This window comes from Salmo salar, chromosome ssa06, assembly GCF_905237065.1.
Source record: "Salmo salar chromosome ssa06, Ssal_v3.1, whole genome shotgun sequence".
NCBI classification, from domain to species: Eukaryota; Metazoa; Chordata; class Actinopteri; order Salmoniformes; family Salmonidae; genus Salmo; species Salmo salar.
Window position 1 is genome coordinate 53,981,614 of NC_059447.1, and position 17,986 is coordinate 53,999,599.

Genomic DNA, 17,986 nt, shown 5'->3' on the forward strand with positions numbered 1-17,986 from the left:
GTATATACTGTATCCTTCACTATCTATTCTTTACCATCTATTGCATCTTAGCCGCTCTGTCACTGTTCATCAATATATTTTATATTTATATATTCTTAAACCGTTCCTTTACTAGACTGTGTATATTAGGTTTTGTTGTGGAATTGTTAGATACAGTGGAGGAAAAACGTATTTGATCCGTGCTGATTTTGTACGTTTGCCCACTTACAAAGAAATTATCAGTCTATAATTTTAATAGTAGGTTTATTTGAACAGTGAGAGACAGAATAACAACAACAAAAAAATCCAGAAAAACCCATGTCAAAAATGTTATAAAATGATTTGCATTTTAATGAGGGAAATAAGTATTTGACCCCTCTGCAAAACATGACTTAGTACTTGGTGGCAAAACCCCTGTTGGCAATAACAGAGGTCAGACGTTTCTTGTAGTTGGCCACCAGGTTTGCACACATCTCAGGAGGGATTTTGTCCCACTCCTCTTTGCAGATCTTCTCCAAGTCATTAAGGTTTCGAGGCTGACGTTTGGCAACTCGAACCTTCAGCTCCCTCCACAGATTTTCTATGGGATTAAGGTCTGGAGACTGGCTAGGCCACTCCAGGACCTTAATGTGTTTCTTCTTGAGCCACTCCTTTGTTGCCTTGGCCGTGTGTTTTGGATCATTGTCATGCTGGAATACCCATCCACGACCCATTTTCAATGCCCTCGCTGAGGGAAGGAGGTTCTCACCCAAGATTTGACGATACATGGCCGCGTCCATCGTCCCTTTGATGCGATGAAGTTGTCCTGTCCCATTAGCAGAAAAACACCCCCAAAGCATAATGTTTCCACCTCCATGTTTGACGGTGGAGATGGTGTTCTTGGGGTCATAGGCAGCATTCCTCCTCCTCCAAACACGGCGAGTTGAGTTGATGTCAAAGAGCTCTATTTTGGTCTCATCTGACCACAACACTTTCACCAGTTGTCCTCTGAGCCATTCAGATGTTCATTGGCAAACTTCAGACAGGCATGTATATGTATTCTTGAGCAGGGGGACCTTGCGGGCGCTGCAGGATTTCAGTCCTTCACGGCGTAGTGTGTTACCAATTGTTTTCTTGGTGACTATGGTCCCAGCTGCCTTGAGATCATTGACAAGATCCTCCCGTGTAGTTCTGGGCTGATTCCTCACCATTCTCATGATCATTGCCACTCCATGAGGTGAGATCTTGCATGGAGCCCCAGGCCGAGGGATATTGACAGCTCTTTTGGAGTTTCCTCCATTTGTGAATAATCGCACCAAATGTTGTCATCTTCTCACCAAACTGCTTGGCGATGGTCTTGTAGCCCATTCCAGCCTTGTATAGGTGTACAATCTTGTCCCTGACATCCTTGGAGAGCTCTTTGGTCTTGGCCATGGTGGAGAGTTTGTAATCTGATTGATTGATTGCTTCTGTGGACAGGTGTCTTTTTTACAGGTAACAAGCTGCGGTTAGGAGCACTCCCTTTAAGAGTGTGCTCCTAATCTCAGCTCGTTACCTGTATAAAAGACACCTGGGAGCCAGAAATCTTTCTGATTGAGAGGGGGTCAAATACTTATTTCCCTCATTAAAATGCAATGGCACATCCATAAGGCAATTTTTTGTGACCGAGGTAAAGACAGTTTCAAGTTTGATATTCAACGGATATTCGTGCTTTCAAACCTCAATAGCTTTCAAACCACTTGAGCCAGACTCCAAATAAGTGTCATGATATTGGAAAAATTGCACACAACATTGCACAGGTCTTATTTCACAATTTGGACATTAATTTGCTTTCCAAAGCTAATAAACATGTGGAAATGTGAGCAGCATTTTGTATTCCTAGTTGAATTAGTTAGGGAGCGTAAACAAAGTACAAACTTTTTTTTACATTCGAATTGGTCATGTGACCTAATGACATCAAACACGGTTCATTATGTCCACTGACTACCCTTCCATATTGCATGCCCTTTAGATTGTCCAATTTCATCTCACATGATTTTATATGAATTTTTCTAATTTTAAAATGTCAATAGCTTCTTGGTCATGTGACCTAGTGACTTCAAACAAGGTTCAGAATTTCCACTGACTACCCTTCTATATTGCACACCCTTTACTTTGTCCATTTTCATCTCACACGTTTTTACATGAATTTTTCAAAATGTAGAATTTCAATAGCTCCTTGGTCATGTAACCTAGTGACTTCAAACAAGGTTCAGAATGTCCACTCAGTGGGCCTACACATTGCACACCCTTTAGTTTGTCCATTTTCATCTGACATGATTTTACATGAATTTTTCTAAATTTAAGTGTAAGCTTGCAGGCCTTCATTTTACATGGGTGTAACATTTTTTTTTTTAAGTTAAGAAATGTTCCAGCCTTGCAATAACTATCTTTCACATAGACACTGAAAAGATCCGCAAATGGCTGTATGTGGTATGGATTAAGGACAGGAGAGGTGTTCGAACAGAGGTGCTTAAAGGAAGGCGCACAGGTAGGCCTCATGATAAACAATGTTTTATATGCTCTTTTTACTCACAGTAATGGGCAGTGATTTGTCAGTCAGAGTGAGCTTGATAACGTGAAAGAATCCTTTTCATAGCATCACTTTCATGCACTGTACATTAAGACAAATCCTTCTTGAGTATTAGAATGCAGTTTACGTAACCTGATAATGACTTGATATTTGAGTGCATTCACAACAAGCCACCTGCAGACAACTTACAAAATGCAATAGTGCATTTGAGGGTTCATTTTTCTGATGAAAATAGTTATTTGATGCACGGCCTACTATTTCTAACTGGAAATATAAATTCCTACGTCTTTTGTGAGTGAAATCCTTTTTCCAAAAATGAAAAAATGCATTTTTGTGAAGAGGTATGAGGGTTGTGATATGGGTCATTTAATAGTAAAATCATTTAAGGGATCAATACATTTCTATATTGCTTCCCCAGTATCTGCATGAACCATCAGGCCAAATGTTTTTGGTTGACCCTGCTTGACAGAAAGAGAAGGAGGAATTGGATCACGCATTCATATTCAGGTCTTAGTTATTCCATTGACTGGATCTAATACATATTAGCATTTTACATAGGTTTATAAGTGTAATATTTTTTTATGACATATTGTGAAAAACTCTCTTGGCTGCTGACTCTGTCACTTTCAGACATGCACAGAGCAGACTGAAATGGGAAGGGTAGCTCTTGACTTGAACCACAGGGGTTCTCTGTAAAGAGAGTAATCCAAAAGGCACAGACACACCCCTTGACTTTCAATTGGCACCCTTGACCTGTGGTGCACAGTCTGGCAGTCTGACTAAAGTGCCAGAGGTATGAGGAGAGACATCCTCCTCTGTATTTATGGGAAAAAATATTTCCAAACACTTTGGATCCTATTCTTGGACAGTTAGAAGACGCAAAGCATTAATGCAAAAAACTTAAAAAATGACGAATTACTGTCCATGAGTAACCTCAACCTTGTGGGTCTGTGGGTGTTTGGGCCAATAAAGTGCCAACTCAATTCTACCATTGATGAGTCTCATGACAATATGAACAGGGACATAGGGCAATAGTTAATCATCTAAACCAGTCCTTTTTTTACTGGAGTACACTAACCCCTGATTGGGGCTCTTTTCTTGACACATAGTAGCAGTTTACCAGATACGAAGTCAAGAAGATCAAAAAGTAGATTGTTGTAAGGGTGTATTACGTCCTGTGCTGGCCCCATCGTCATATCCATTCTGGATTCTGAGTGGTAAAATCATAGCTGAAAAATGCCTCTATGTATGTGTATACATTTTCCGCCAAGACAGAACTGCCAAAGGGGGTGGAGTTGCAATCTACTGCAGAGACAGCCTGCAGAGTTCTATCATGCTATCCAGGTCTGTGCCCAAACAGCTTCTATTTTTAAAAATCCACCTTTTCTGAAATAAGTCTCTCACTGTTGCCACTTGTTTACAGACCCCCCTCAGCCCCCACCTGCGCCCTGGACACCATATGTGAATTAATTGCCCCCTGTTTATCTTCAGTTTGTACTGTTTGGTGACCTAAACTGGGATATGCTTAACACCCCGGCTGTCCTACAATCTAATCTAGATGCCCTCAATCTCACCCAAATTATCATGGAACCTACCAGGTACAACCCCAAATCCATAAACTCGGGCACCCTCAGAGATATCATCCTAACCAACCTACCCTCTAAATACACCTCTACAGTCTTTGCCTGCATCTGTAATGGGTCCGCGGTCAAACAACCACCCCTCATCACAGTCAAACGCTCGCTAAAACACTTCAGCGAGCAGGCCTTTCTAATCGACCTGGCCCGGGTATCCTGGAAAGATATTGATCTCATTCCATCAGTAGAGGCTGCCTGGTTATTCTTTAAAAGTGCTTACCTCACCACCATAAATAAGCATGCCCCATTCAAAAAATGTAGAACTAGGAACAGATATAGCCCTTGGTTCACTCCAGACCTGACTGCCCTTGACCAGCACAAAAACATCCTATGGCATATTGCATTAGCATCGAAGAGCCCGTATTGTTATTTATTTTATTTTTGTATTTATTTTGCTCCTTTGCACCCCAGTATCTCTACTTGCACATTAATCTGCACATCTATCACTCCAGTGTTTATTTGCGAAATTGTAATTATTTCCCCACTACAGCCTATTTATTTGTCATGAGGTGAGTGTAGCTGGTGCATAGAAGTCAGGCGCAGGAGAGCAGAGATGAGTGGACAAAGAACTTTACTTAGGCAATCATTTGCACAGAACGCAACCGCGTCACAAAACAAATGCCCAACGAACAAGTGAGGCAGCACAAAGTACAAAAACCCAAGTACAAAGTACAGGCTGCCACAAAGCACGGGTATAAAACAGAACCCGGCACAAACCAGCCGGAAGCATGCCAAGCTCAACAATAAACAATTTCACACACAGACATGGGGGGGAACAGAGGGTTAAATACACGACAAGTAATGAGGGAAATGTAAACCAGGTGTGTGGGAAAACAAGACAAAAGAAATGGAAAATGAAAGGTGGATCGGCGATGGCTAGAAGACCGGTGACGTCGACCGCCGAACGCCGCCCGAACAAGGAGAGGAACCGACTTCGGCGGAAGTCGTGAGATTATTGCCTTACCTATCCTAATCTTACTTCATTTACACACACTGTATATATACTTTTCTATTGTGTTATTGACTGTGCGTTTGTTTATTCCATGTGTAACTCTGTGTTGTTGTTTTGTCACACTGCTTTGCTTTATCTTGGCCAGGTCGCAGTTGTAAATGGGAACTTGTTGTCAACTGGCTTACCTGGTTAAATAAAGGTTAAATAAAAAAAATATATATTTTTTAAATACTATATGTGGGAATGTCTTATGACCGTCCTACATGTAGTGTTGGGTCATTGAATATTCCTCAACTGCATATATCATAAATTGCTATTGCAAATAGAAGTATTATGTTCAACAACTGACATTTTCAGATATTATTTTGACAAACACACTTTGGTGCTCACAATTCATTCTCTATTGTCATAGATTTGCTGGTCACTGTCATCTGTGATCGTTGTGATATGACTTTCTTTAAGCACATACTGATGAAACTGTCACTTAATATTTTTTTCTTAAAGTCTACAAACGCTCTACATTTATTCACTCTGTGATAGGGATGGATCCTATATGCTACTTTTATTATTGTCCTGTAAATGGTTCAGTGCCTGTAATTTAGGCTGTGTGTAGAATGGGGCATAAAGGAAATGACCTCAACTACTAAATTACTACTAGATTATAGTGATAAGGAAAACAGCATACAAATTTGTCCTGTGTATTTATTTGCCTATAACTGATCAGAATTCCATTATGTTTACATAAAAAAAGAGAGAACTTCAAAATGAGAAGATCCTGCCATGGAAAAGATGACTGGGTGGACATAAAGTGGAAAGGAGGGGAAATAACTCACACAATGCAGCAGGACACCTTCAGCTACGGGGTCTTTGTAATGCAGGTTTGATAGTTATATTTTCAATAATTAATGGTTAGCTGTTATGTGACAATTAGATCAAAAATTATATTTTACTTTTTGGTGTAGATGGCCTGTAAAACTTACAGATTTAAGTCTAATAGCATGAGATGAAAGTAGACAAACATCAGAGTGTGCAATATGAAGGCATAGTCAGTGGACATTCTGAAACTTGTTTGAGGTCACATGACCAAGGAGCTATTGAAATGTAAAATTTTTAAACATTTATGTAAAATCGTGTGAGATGAAAATGGACAAACTAAAGGGTGTGTAATGTGTAGGCCCACTGAATGGACATTCTGAACCTTGTTTGAAATCACTAGGTCACATGACCAATGAGCTATTGAAATTCTAGATTTGGAAAAATTCATGTAAAATCATGTGAGATGAAAATGGACAAACTAAAGGGTGTGTAATATAGAAGGGTAGTCTGTTGATATTCTGAACCTTGTTTGAGTCCAGTAGGTCATATGACCAATGAGCTATTGAAATTAAAAAATGTAAATAAATAATTTAAAATAGTGCGAGATGTAAATCAACAACAACAAAAAATGCATGCAATGTGTGTCTATGCCATCGGGTTAGCTAGAAACAGTTTTTAAAGTTTTAGGAGTAATGGTTAAATAGCTATTGAAATGTGAAAAATGTGATTTGTCACTATGTTGACGGTGCCTAACTGCTGTTGGTGGAGGTAAGGAAAACTACATGCAAATATCCGTAGAATATCCAACCTGAAACTGTCTTTACCTCGTTTTTTTTTTGTGGGGGGAGAAATAAGCCCCATGGAGCGTATATTATATGCCTATTGTTAAAATGGAATTACAAATGAGCCACACAAAAGCACTGGAATATGAAAATAAAACATTATTCATATATATTAATAGGCCACTAAATGTCCCTATCATCATAAAGAACAACGACATTCCCCTGAAACAGCCCGAGATTTTAGCTTATGTATAGGCTACCTGAAGCCCATTTGACCATATTAACATATTTGACAATGCTACATGAGCAAGGCAGGGTTCTGTGTGTGGTGACAGTCAGGCTTACTAGGAGAATCAATATCCATTCATCCTAGTGCGGATAAATTGAATGTAGCCACTGGTACCATTAAATTCTCTCTTACTGGTGTCATTAATGAGATCTGTCAAGGAACGCACCACTTGATCTGAGAGGTTTCGCAGCGGTGACGGTAAATGCAATTGCGTTACTCCCATTTCCAATAGGATGAATTAACTTTAAATAGTATCCAATCAGAGGAGAGCTCATCGGGCATATAAAAACCTAGCGAAGCTGATTAATTCTGGACACCATTATTAGCTTTGGTGTGTCGCGAGAAAGGATTTTTGTGTATTTCCCAAAGAAAAACGTCCTACGGTAGGTTATTTTTTTTTTTTAATGTTGTATAAATGCATAAGTATGTCATCATACTTGCAGAACTTAGGTGTCTAATGTGCTTTGTATTTAATACATGTATTGGTTAAATAGGCTATATGATAACAATGGCAAAACGTTTGGACTATAGCCTGAACAAAGACAGGAATTTTAGACAGCATCTCGGGAAAGCGCATCTAACCCTAGAGAAATGAGGAGACGTCAGTGATTTGGTTTCACTCAAAACGATTAAATCGAATTGACATGTAGAATATTTCATCCTGGTTAAAATCGTCTCAACTAGTGTAGAGGGGTGTATTTTCCGTTTGGCATAGCAGTTTTACAAGGAAGAGACCGCAAGGTCGTGGTCTATCTGCAAGGTCTTATCTGGTGCTGGACATTACGCAATCGGTTGCTTCAAACTAATGTGGCCTCGCACTGTAACCTACATAGTTGGATTAACGTGGATGAATATGCATTCCCTTTATGTTGGACATTTTTTTAATATATTTTAGAGAAAATAAATTGCTATATTTGGGCACCGATTGTATGTTGCGTGTACCCTCTCAGATTATGAGGAATTGGCACGCAAATGGCAGGTATTTGTTTGCTAACATTTGCTGACATCTCATCGTTTCATCCTTGCGCACAGGTGAACGCAATCATGCCTTTCGGTAACACCCACAACAAACTGAAGATGAACTACTCGGCGGAGCAGGAGTACCCCGACCTCAGCCAACATAACAACCACATGGCCAAGGTGCTCACTCCAGAGATGTACGCCAACCTGCGGGACAAAGAGACTCCAAGTGGATTTACCGTGGATGATGTCATTCAAACTGGAGTTGATAACCCAGGTAAACAGCCCGAGCTTGCCTACGTTGGTCCTAAGCCGTCCGTAATGCCGCGTCGAGAGGACGGAGGGTTTTAGTTATAGCCTACCCACTCATCCGGTGCTTGGATTTTGCCATGTACCGAGTGAAAAAACTCCGCTGTTGAAACGGTGACCTTGTTACCAAGTGCCTGTGATGTGGCCACTAATGCAATGTTCAGTATAATAATAGGAATTCATTATTTATGGCCCTGTCGAGCGCATTGTTCCAGTTAACTATCAATGCATTAGGACTGACATGGGATCCATGGCCATACACATATTTGTCACAGCAGCATCACCAACGATCTTTGTTGAGCAAGGTCATGTCCACTATTTGCAGGTGACATTACAGGCTAAATTGAGGCCTTACATTTTATTATGTTGTTGGGTCACATATCTATTTAACAGCGGAATTACTGACTTTGAATTCTAATGTAGGCCTTTAATTTGATAATGTCTATTGTTAGGCCCTACTACAACATCCAGTTTAAGTGGCAACCAGCTGAAGATGTGTACCGGTATGCAAACTAGACCTGGGTTTAAATACTATTTCAAATACTTTCACATTTTGAGCAGTAGTTTATAGATGTTTTTATTTGAAAATACAAGTAGTAGAATATTGGAATGTATTTGGAAATGCATGCATTTAAAAAAAACTAATTTAAATACTCCCATGCATTTTAACTTGGGTCCTACATTGGGAGTATTTTAAATAAATGTATTTGAAAATATTGAAATACACAGAAAATAAGTACTTAAATGACAAATTCTAAACAAATAATTTTAAACTCAGGTCTGCTGCAAACCTTAGTCACCTCAACTTAACATTGTTCTTAACCAGAACATGTACAGCATTATGAATGTCAACCCAAATTTGTATTAATGCCCAATGGCTTCAGTGTAGATGGTGTTATTCTGACAGCAGTTTGCATCTGGAGGGTGGCTACAGCTATTATTGGAACTAAGACCAATGTGACTGCGGCACAGTTGACCAATTTTGTATAAAATTCCAAAACCAATTACTGTCAACCAATGGACTGCATTTTGTCAGTGACAATCTTCACTTGGATGGCGTCAACTGTTGGCACCATTGGCTGGCATTTTATTCCTTCACCCTGTCCCTGTTTTATTCAAGGCCACCCCTTCATCATGACAGTGGGCTGCGTGGCCGGAGACGAGGAGACGTATGAGGTGTTCAAGGAGCTGCTGGACCCCATCATCGAAGACCGCCACGGGGGATACAAGCCCTCAGACAAACACAAGACCGATCTGAACCCAGATAACCTTGTGGTAAAGGCACACAATGTCCACACACTCTGAATTGCCTCACACCTTGATTCACCACATACACACTCCCAAGGTTGTCCTACGTGAGTCGTCAATTATTTGGGAAATTAATTTGAAAATGAATTTGTCATTGAAAATCCATATTGGGCATAATGGCCACACAACCATTGTTTTCAAACCTCCAGGTAGCCCAACCCTGGTTTACAGTTGATATCAAATGTCCATACATGTTAGCTTTCATGCTAATTGCTAACACGACGGTTATTGTTTTGGCAGGGTGGGGATGACCTGGACCCCAACTTCGTCCTGAGCTCCAGAGTGCGAACTGGCAGGAGTGTCCGTGGGTTCTGCCTCCCCCCACACTGCAGCCGTGGGGAGCGACGTGCCATTGAGAACATGGCAATCGAAAGTGCGTAATCGAGCCCTGTCTTCAATGTCTTGAGTCCTGCTGCATGCCCTTTGTGACACTGCCCCCTGACAGCACTGAGTGGAACTGTCTTAATTATACTATTGAAATGATGCCACACTGCAATTGACTTGCTGCTCTTGACTGGCATTGGTTAAGACTTAATTATTCTAGATGCGTTTTATATAATGGGAGTTGTGTAAAAAGTACCCAATTGTCAAAGTAAAGATGCCTTCATAGAAAATTAAGTGAAAGTCGCCCAGTAAAATACTACTTGAGTAAAATGATGTAGTTTTAAATGTACTTGCTAAAATATACTAAAGTATAAGGAATTTGGAATTATTTATATTAAGCAAACCAGTCGGTACAATATATTTTTATTTAGATAGCCAGGGGCACACCAACACGCTGACATAATTTAAGCATTTGTGTTTAGTGAGTCTGCCAGATCAGAGGCAGTAGAAAGTGTAGTAAAGTAAAAGCAGTCACCCCGAAAAATTACTTGGGTAGTACTTTAAAGTATTTTTACTAAAGCACTTTACACCACTGTGTAATGGAATCCTTAACTAAAATTGCCACTTTGAAAAAAAATATAACTGCTTGATTGTTGGTCTAATCCTTACAAATAGGACATTTTCTTTAAAGTTGGTGAAAAAGGATGACCACTCATGTAGGCCTACTTGTTTTACTGCCATTCTCATTTTTTTGCAGGTCTAGCCTCACTGGATGGGGACCTCAATGGCCAGTATTACGCCCTTAAGAACATGACAGACGATGAGCAGCAACAGCTGATTGACGACCACTTTCTGTTTGACAAGCCCGTGTCCCCCCTGCTGTTGGCGTCTGGGATGGGCCGTGACTGGCCCGACGGCAGGGGCATCTGGTGAGTTCCCCGGGCACAACAGCAGAGTTTTTCCCATGTAGACGTCAAATGGCTTCCTTTTCCTTTCATGATGGCAGATGAATAAAGGGACTTAGTCTAGTATTCTCCTGCCATTCAGCTTTTCTAGTGAATTCCTCCCCTGGTCTGTCGGTGTTCATTAAGGAAGGCGCGAAAGTGCAGTAAAGGATAAAATGGTGCTGAGAATGCTGACGCTTTACGTGTCCCCAACCAATTTTTTTTTGTTTATTTGCATTATTTTGTAACTTTTTTTAAACTTATTTTGTACATGATGTTGCCGCTACCGTCTTATGACCGAAAATAACTTCTGGACATCAGCACTGGGATTACTCACCACGGACTGGCAGAATCCTCTTTTTTTTTCTTTGACAAGTCTGAGGAGCCCGAAGCAAATTATATACTGCTTTCTCGGGAACAGGCCCAGATCCATGATTGGTGTGAAGAGGAGGTGGAGAAAAAGGAGCCAGAGGGCGTACTGACTTCTGAGAATTTGTAGGCGATCAAATAAACCCCCACTTCCTTCTATTCTGCTAGCAAATGTGGAAGATTACCATTGGGACATTCAAAACTGTAATATCTTATGCTTCACGGAGTCGTGGCTGAACGACGACACTATCAACATGCAGCTGGCTGGTTATACGCTGTACCGGCAGGATGGAACAGCGGCTTCTGGTAAAACTAGGGGCGGTCTGTGTATTTTTGTAAACAGCTGGTGCATGGTAGCTAAATCTTGAGCTATTGCTCGCCTGAGGTAAAGTATCTCATGATAAGCTGTAGACCACACTATCTACCTAGAGTTTTCATCTGTGTTTTTCGTAGCTGTTTACATACCACCGCAGGCAGAGGCTGGCAATAAGAGTGTTGAATGAGCTGTATTCCGCCATAAGCAAACAAGAAAACGCTCACCCAGAGGTGGTGCTCCTAGTCGCTGGGGACTTTAATGTAAAGAAACTTACATCCGTTTTACCAAATTTCTATCAGCATGTTAAATGTGCAACCAGAAACTCTGGACTACCTTTACTCCATACACCGAGACGCATACAAAACTCTCCATTTGGCAAATCTGACCATAATTCTATCCTCCTGCTTATAAGCAAAAATTAAAGCAGGAAGCACCAGTGACGAGAGCAATAAATGGTCAGATGAAGCAGATGCTAAGCTACAGGACTGTTGTAGCACAGACTGGAATATGTTCTGGGATTCTTCGGATGGTCACTGGCTTCATCAATAAGTGCATCGACGACATCATCCCCACAGTGACTGTACGTACATGCCACAGATTACAGGCAACATCCGCACTGAGCTACAGGCTAGAGCTGCCGCTTTTAAGGAGCAGGACTCTAACCCTGAAGATTATAATAAATCCCGCTATGCCCTCCGAAGAACCATTACAGGCAATGCGTCAATACAGGACTAAGATTGAAACGTGCTCTACCGCTCGTCGGATGTGTCAGGGCTTGCAAACCATTAGACTACAAAGGGAAGCACAGCTGAGAGCTGCCCAGTGGCACAAGCCTACCAGACGAGCTAAACTACTTCTATGCTCGCTTCGATGCAAATGACACTAAAATATGTATGAGAGCACCAGCTGTTCCGGGAAGATTGTGTGATCACGCTTTCCTCAGCCGATCTAGACCTTTAAACAAGTCAACATTCACAAGGCCACAGGGCACGACGGATTACCAGGATGTGTACTGCGAGCATGCACTGACCAACTGGCAAGCGTCTTCAGTGACATTTTCAACCTCTCCCTGTCCGAGTCTGTAATACCAACATAATTTAAGCAGACCACCGTAGTGCCTGTGCCCAAGAACACTAAGGTAACCTGCCTAAATGACTACTGACCTGTACCACTGTCTGTAGCCATGAAGTGCTTTGAAAGGCTGGTGATGGCTCACATCAACACCATTATCCCAGAAACCCTAGACCCACTCCAATTTGCATACCGCACCAACAGATCCACAGATGAGATATCGATTGCACTCCACACTGTTCTTTCCCACCTGGACAAAAGGAACACCTATTTGAGAATGCTACTCACTGACTACGGCTCAGCCTTCAACACCATAGTGCCCTCAAAGCTTCTCAATAAGCTAAGGACCCTGGGGCTAAACACCTCCCTCTGCAACTGGATCCTGGACTTCCTGAGAGGCCGCCCCCAGGTGGTAAGGGTAGGTAACAACACATCCGCCACGCTAATCCTCAAAACGGGGCCCCTCAGGGGTGCGTGCTCAGTCCCCTCCTGTACTCCCTGTTCACTCATGACTCCAACGCCGTCAAGTTTGCCCATGACACAAGTGGTAGGCCTGATCAGACAGCAACGAGACAGCCTATAGGGAGGAGGTCAGAACTGGCCGTGTTGTGCCAGGACAACCTCTCCCTCAACGTGATCAAGACAAAGGGGTGGCAGGTAGCCTAGTGGTTAGTGTTGGACTAGTAACCGGAAGGTTGCAAGATCCCTGAGCTTACAAGGTAAAAATCTGTCGTTCTACCCCTGAACAGCAGTTAACCCGTCATTGAATATAAGAATTTGTTCTTAACTGACTTGCCTAGATAAAGGTTAAAAAAAAAGTGGACTACAGGAAAGAGGACCGAGCACGCCCCCATTGTCATCGAGGCTGCAGTGGAGCAGTTTGAGAGCTTCAAGTTCCTTGGTGTCCACATCCGCACACCAAGAATGTCAAAGAGGGCATGACAAAACCTATTCCACCTCAGGAGACTGAGAATATTTGGCATGGGTCCTCAGTTCCTCAAAAGGTTCTACAGCTGCACCATCAAGAGCATCCTGACTGTTTGCATCGCTGCCTGATATGGCAACTTCTCAGCATCCAACAGTGTAGTGCGTACGGCTCAGTACATCACTGGGGCCAAGCTTCCTGCTATCCAGGACCTCTACCAGGCGCTGTCAGAGGAAGGCCCTAAAAGTTGTCAAAGACTCCAGCCACCCTAGTCATAGACTGTTCTCTCTGCTACTGCACGGCAAGCGGTACCGGAGTGCCAAGTCTAGGTCCAAGAGGTTTCTAAACAGCTTCTACCCCCAAGGTCATAAGACTCCTGAACATCTAATCAAATGGCTACCCAGACTATTTGCATTCCCCCCTTATTTACACCGCTGGTTCTGTCATTTTAAAAACTACCTACATGTACATATTACCTCAGCTAACCGGTGCCCCTGCGCATTGACTCTACAGATACACCCCCCCCCGTATATAGTCTCGCTATCGTTATTTTACTGCTGCTCTTTAATTACTCGTAATTTTTTCTGATTCTTATCTGTAATTTTTAAATGCATTGTTGGTTATGGGCTCGTAAGTCAGCATTTCACTGCAAGGTCTACCTACACCTGTTGTATTCGGTGCATGTGACTAATAAAATTAGATGTGCCAATAAAATGGACGCGACTTGACCGCTTCAATGGTCAATTCACTGGAGGCCCCTTCTACGATTCTTCAATCCACATTACCTACTCCAAAATGGGGCTCTCCAACCCTGTTCCTGGAGAGCTACCCTTCTGCATATTTTTGGTCAAATGCCAATTGAGTAATCTAATTATTAGAACCAGGTGTGCTAGATTAGGGTTAGTGTGAAAACCTACAGGATGTTAGCTCTCCAGGAACAGGGTTGGTGTGCCCTGCTCTAAAATAGTGATATGCAGGTATGTGCTCTGATGTTGTGGGTCAATTAAAGGAGGCTCTGGATCGAAGTTCTTCTAGGTACAGATCTAGGACAAGCTACCCTCCCCGAATCCTAACCGTTAGTGGTGGATTTATTTCTTCATCTACCCAAGATCAGTGTCTATGAATAACTTCACCCTACACTGGAGTACCAGCTGGAGGGTGCCTTCAGTGAGAATAAACATGAGCGTTATGTATAATGGCATCTCATTCCAACCAATGTTGAACTAATATGTAGATTTTTGTTGACAGGCACAATGATGGCAAGACCTTCCTGGTCTGGGTGAATGAGGAGGACCATCTGCGAGTCATCTCTATGCAGAAGGGCGGCAACATGAAGGAGGTGTTCCACCGCTTCTGCACAGGCCTCACAAAGGTGTGTGTGATGTGCACTCAGGATTCAAGGATGTCAAATGTGTGAAATCCAAGGCACAATTCTACAACGTAATGTTAAAAAAAAATGTGCAAAGCAAACTATGGCGTTGGGGTTAATTGCATTTGAATGCAGTCAATTTGGGAGTCTACTTAAAATTCTATGCAAAATGGCACTTCAAAAACAGTTGCAAAACAGTCCCCCAACACTGCAGTTGCTTTCTCAACACAAACTTATAACCTTTGGCCCCTTACCTCACTGTTTCCTCTGACCACTTCAGATTGAGACCCTGTTCAAGGACAAGGGCCATGAGTTCATGTGGAACGAGCACCTGGGCTATGTGCTCACCTGCCCCTCCAACCTGGGCACAGGGCTGCGCGCCGGCGTGCACGTCAAGCTGCCCAACATGAGCAAGCACGAGAAATTCAGCGATGTCCTCAAGAGGTTGAGGCTGCAGAAGCGTGGCACAGGTATGTACATTTTCAATACACCAACTCTATTAGGAAATGTAGATGGGAAATTCTGTCTAGCAGTTATTGGATTAAGCGAACATCGAGCAGATCTGGTATATTGCCCTAGAATAGTCTCTCTACGTTTGCTTTATTAACCAATGTTTGTTACTGTAGGCTGGTAAAACATTGTGCATTGAAGATGCCAATGTTTAATTGAATTGGAATCCATGTACTTAAATTAACAAAGTTATGCTAATCCAACATGCCTCTAAACCTTTGGCTGTAACTGTGGTTACAATTCTCCTAAATGTAGATAACATTTTTCTACTAGGTCTTAACTGTCCACTGACTAGGGCCAGGATGGCCAACTCTCCTCCTGGGGAGCTACACTGCTGTGGGATTTTGATTCAGCCCTACTCCTGTTTTGGCTAAGTAGCTGCTCCTCAGGGGCCTCATAACTGTGCACCACTTTTGAAAAGACTGCACATGTACAAAAATATTGAGTTTTATAAATCACCCTTGTCCTGAAACTGCAAGTGTGAACAAGCATTAAAACACTGCCTGAAATGCCCATCTTTCCCTTTTTTTATAGTGACAACACAGCCCTTACTTGCTGGATGTATTGTAATTAGGCCAAGGCAGTTTCTAAAGGCAATGGCCAACTACATCATATGTCTCTCTCTGGAGGTGTTGGAATTAGGCCAAGGCAGTTTCTGAAGGCAATGGCCAACTACATCTCTCTGGAGGTGTTGGCAGAATGTTTTAAACTTTTAGTTACGTTTGCTCTGACAGTTTCTGAAAAACGATTTGCAAATTGTTGTGGACCTGTAAGCATGTTTTGTTTAGTTTTTCCCGACCTTAAATATGCTGCACTGCCTGCAAATTCTGAAACATTGACAATGTTGAATTTAAAACTACAGTAGGCCTACTTAGTAATAGCCTACACACTTCAAAGCAAAAAGTAAACTCTGTTCATTTACATTCTACTGTATATTATAAATCACACTCCCTTTTCTGATGCATAGAGAAAAACACTTCAAATAATAGCTTATCTAATTGGCCCAATTTAAATGAGGGATGCCCATGGTAATTTGTTGCAGGCTAAAGCTTATTCTGCGACGGTTATGACAATGTTATGTTTATTAATGAAATATTGTTTACGTGAAACATTTGCAATTACAGTAGGCTAAGCTGTACAGTACCCTAAAATGTAAGTTGAAAAGGTGAACCTTCTGTTCTACCCTTAAACTGCACTCGATTGGATTGCATGGAGATAAATCCTTAAGACAGTGTTTCAAATATTTACTACTGTAAAGTGGGTCCAATTTAATATAGGCATTTCAGGCTACTTCGTGAGTATGAAACAAAGGTACACTTATTATGGAATGAAATCGGAAATGGATGCCTATGTCCAACTTTTAGAATGCAGAGATGCAATAATTTGCCATTAGTGAAGAGCAATTTTTCACATCTTGTTAAGGCTACCTGTTTATTATTTATCAGTAAGCATGTCATATCCCCCATTTGCACAAAATGGTAGGCTACTTGCAATGCAATACTTCAACCACTGGAAACTGTGCATACACATGGTCTAAAGCTGGATCATCAACTAGATTCAGCCATGGGCAAAACCTTCGTGGGTTTTGGTTGGGGGGGCCAGAACATAATTACACATTTGTAGACTGCAAGCCCAAACCAGAATATTTGACTAACAATCATTTCAAACCTTGCTTACGTTTTGGACACGGTCACGTCTCTGTGTGAGAGTACTTGAACAGATTAACAAAATGTAAAGCTCTTGGTGCTGATTTCTTTGGTTTTTAGTCTTATGTCCAACAATGCAAGTGTCTTCTCAGAACTTGGGGGTGCCAAATAAAACCACCCATGGGCTGCCAGTTGGGTAACCATGGTCTAAGGTCTGCAGGAAGCTAAGCATATTCTCACGTCAAATTCCATTTTATTAATGCTAACTTTTGAGTGAACTGGAGCATGCATATTTGTGTATTTTGTGGAGGCCCCAGGACTTAGATTACAGCAGCTGAAAGGTGTTAAATTAGGGCTGCCTGGAACTAAAATCTGCATACACACTGGCTCTCCAGGGGCAGGATTGGCCTATCACCCCTAGTTGCAGAGAAGCCAACCGTATCAGCACCATTTGGCTCAGCTTTTCTTTGGTACCCCCCAGGTGGTGTGGACACCGCAGCAGTGGGCGGTGTCTTCGACATCTCCAACGCAGACCGTCTGGGCTTCTCCGAGGTGGAGCTGGTGCAGATGGTTGTCGACGGCGTCAAGACCCTTGTCGAGATGGAAAAGCGTCTGGAGGGCGGCCAGTCCTTCAATGACCTGATGCCCGACCAGAAGTGAACACGCTCTCTCAAAACTTCTAACCTCTTATCTCTCACCTCGTCACCAATATCTCCCCCTTGTCTCCATAAACATTCTTAACTACATCAAGGAAATGCACTCTGCCTGACACTTTTAGTGGAACAAAAGTTAGATCAGTCTTCATCTGCGTGATGAAGGATTTTGTATCAAATGCAGTCTTTTTGCTAAATGTTTGCAGATGGATATTAACACCTGAAATAAAATTATCTTTGGCCCATGGAATGTGCTTGTTTGTCACTTTGTGAGCA

The 17,986-nt window shown here is 42.0% G+C and overlaps 2 protein-coding genes across 3 annotated transcripts in view; one reads left to right on the forward strand and one right to left on the reverse strand.

Annotated features, from left to right (window-relative positions):
- Positions 1–17,986, reverse strand: part of LOC106607643 (MAP/microtubule affinity-regulating kinase 3) — a 218,468-nt gene that overhangs the window by 74,424 nt on the left and 126,058 nt on the right. The gene's annotated exons all lie outside the window — the stretch shown is intronic.
- On the forward strand, positions 5,025–17,960 carry LOC106607642 (creatine kinase B-type). Of its 2 annotated transcripts, XM_045720719.1 has the most exons (9): positions 5,025–5,113; positions 5,871–5,997; positions 8,039–8,243; positions 9,396–9,550; positions 9,824–9,956; positions 10,665–10,836; positions 14,781–14,904; positions 15,182–15,371; positions 17,539–17,960. In XM_045720719.1, the coding sequence occupies exons 1-9, from the start codon at positions 5,040–5,042 to the stop codon at positions 17,715–17,717; spliced, it is 1,359 nt and encodes a 452-aa protein (XP_045576675.1). In that variant the 5' UTR covers positions 5,025–5,039; the 3' UTR covers positions 17,718–17,960. The 2 variants fall into 2 exon arrangements, with proteins under 2 accessions (XP_045576675.1, XP_014060263.1); XM_014204788.2 differs by lacking the exons at positions 5,025–5,113; positions 5,871–5,997 and adding an exon at positions 7,104–7,389.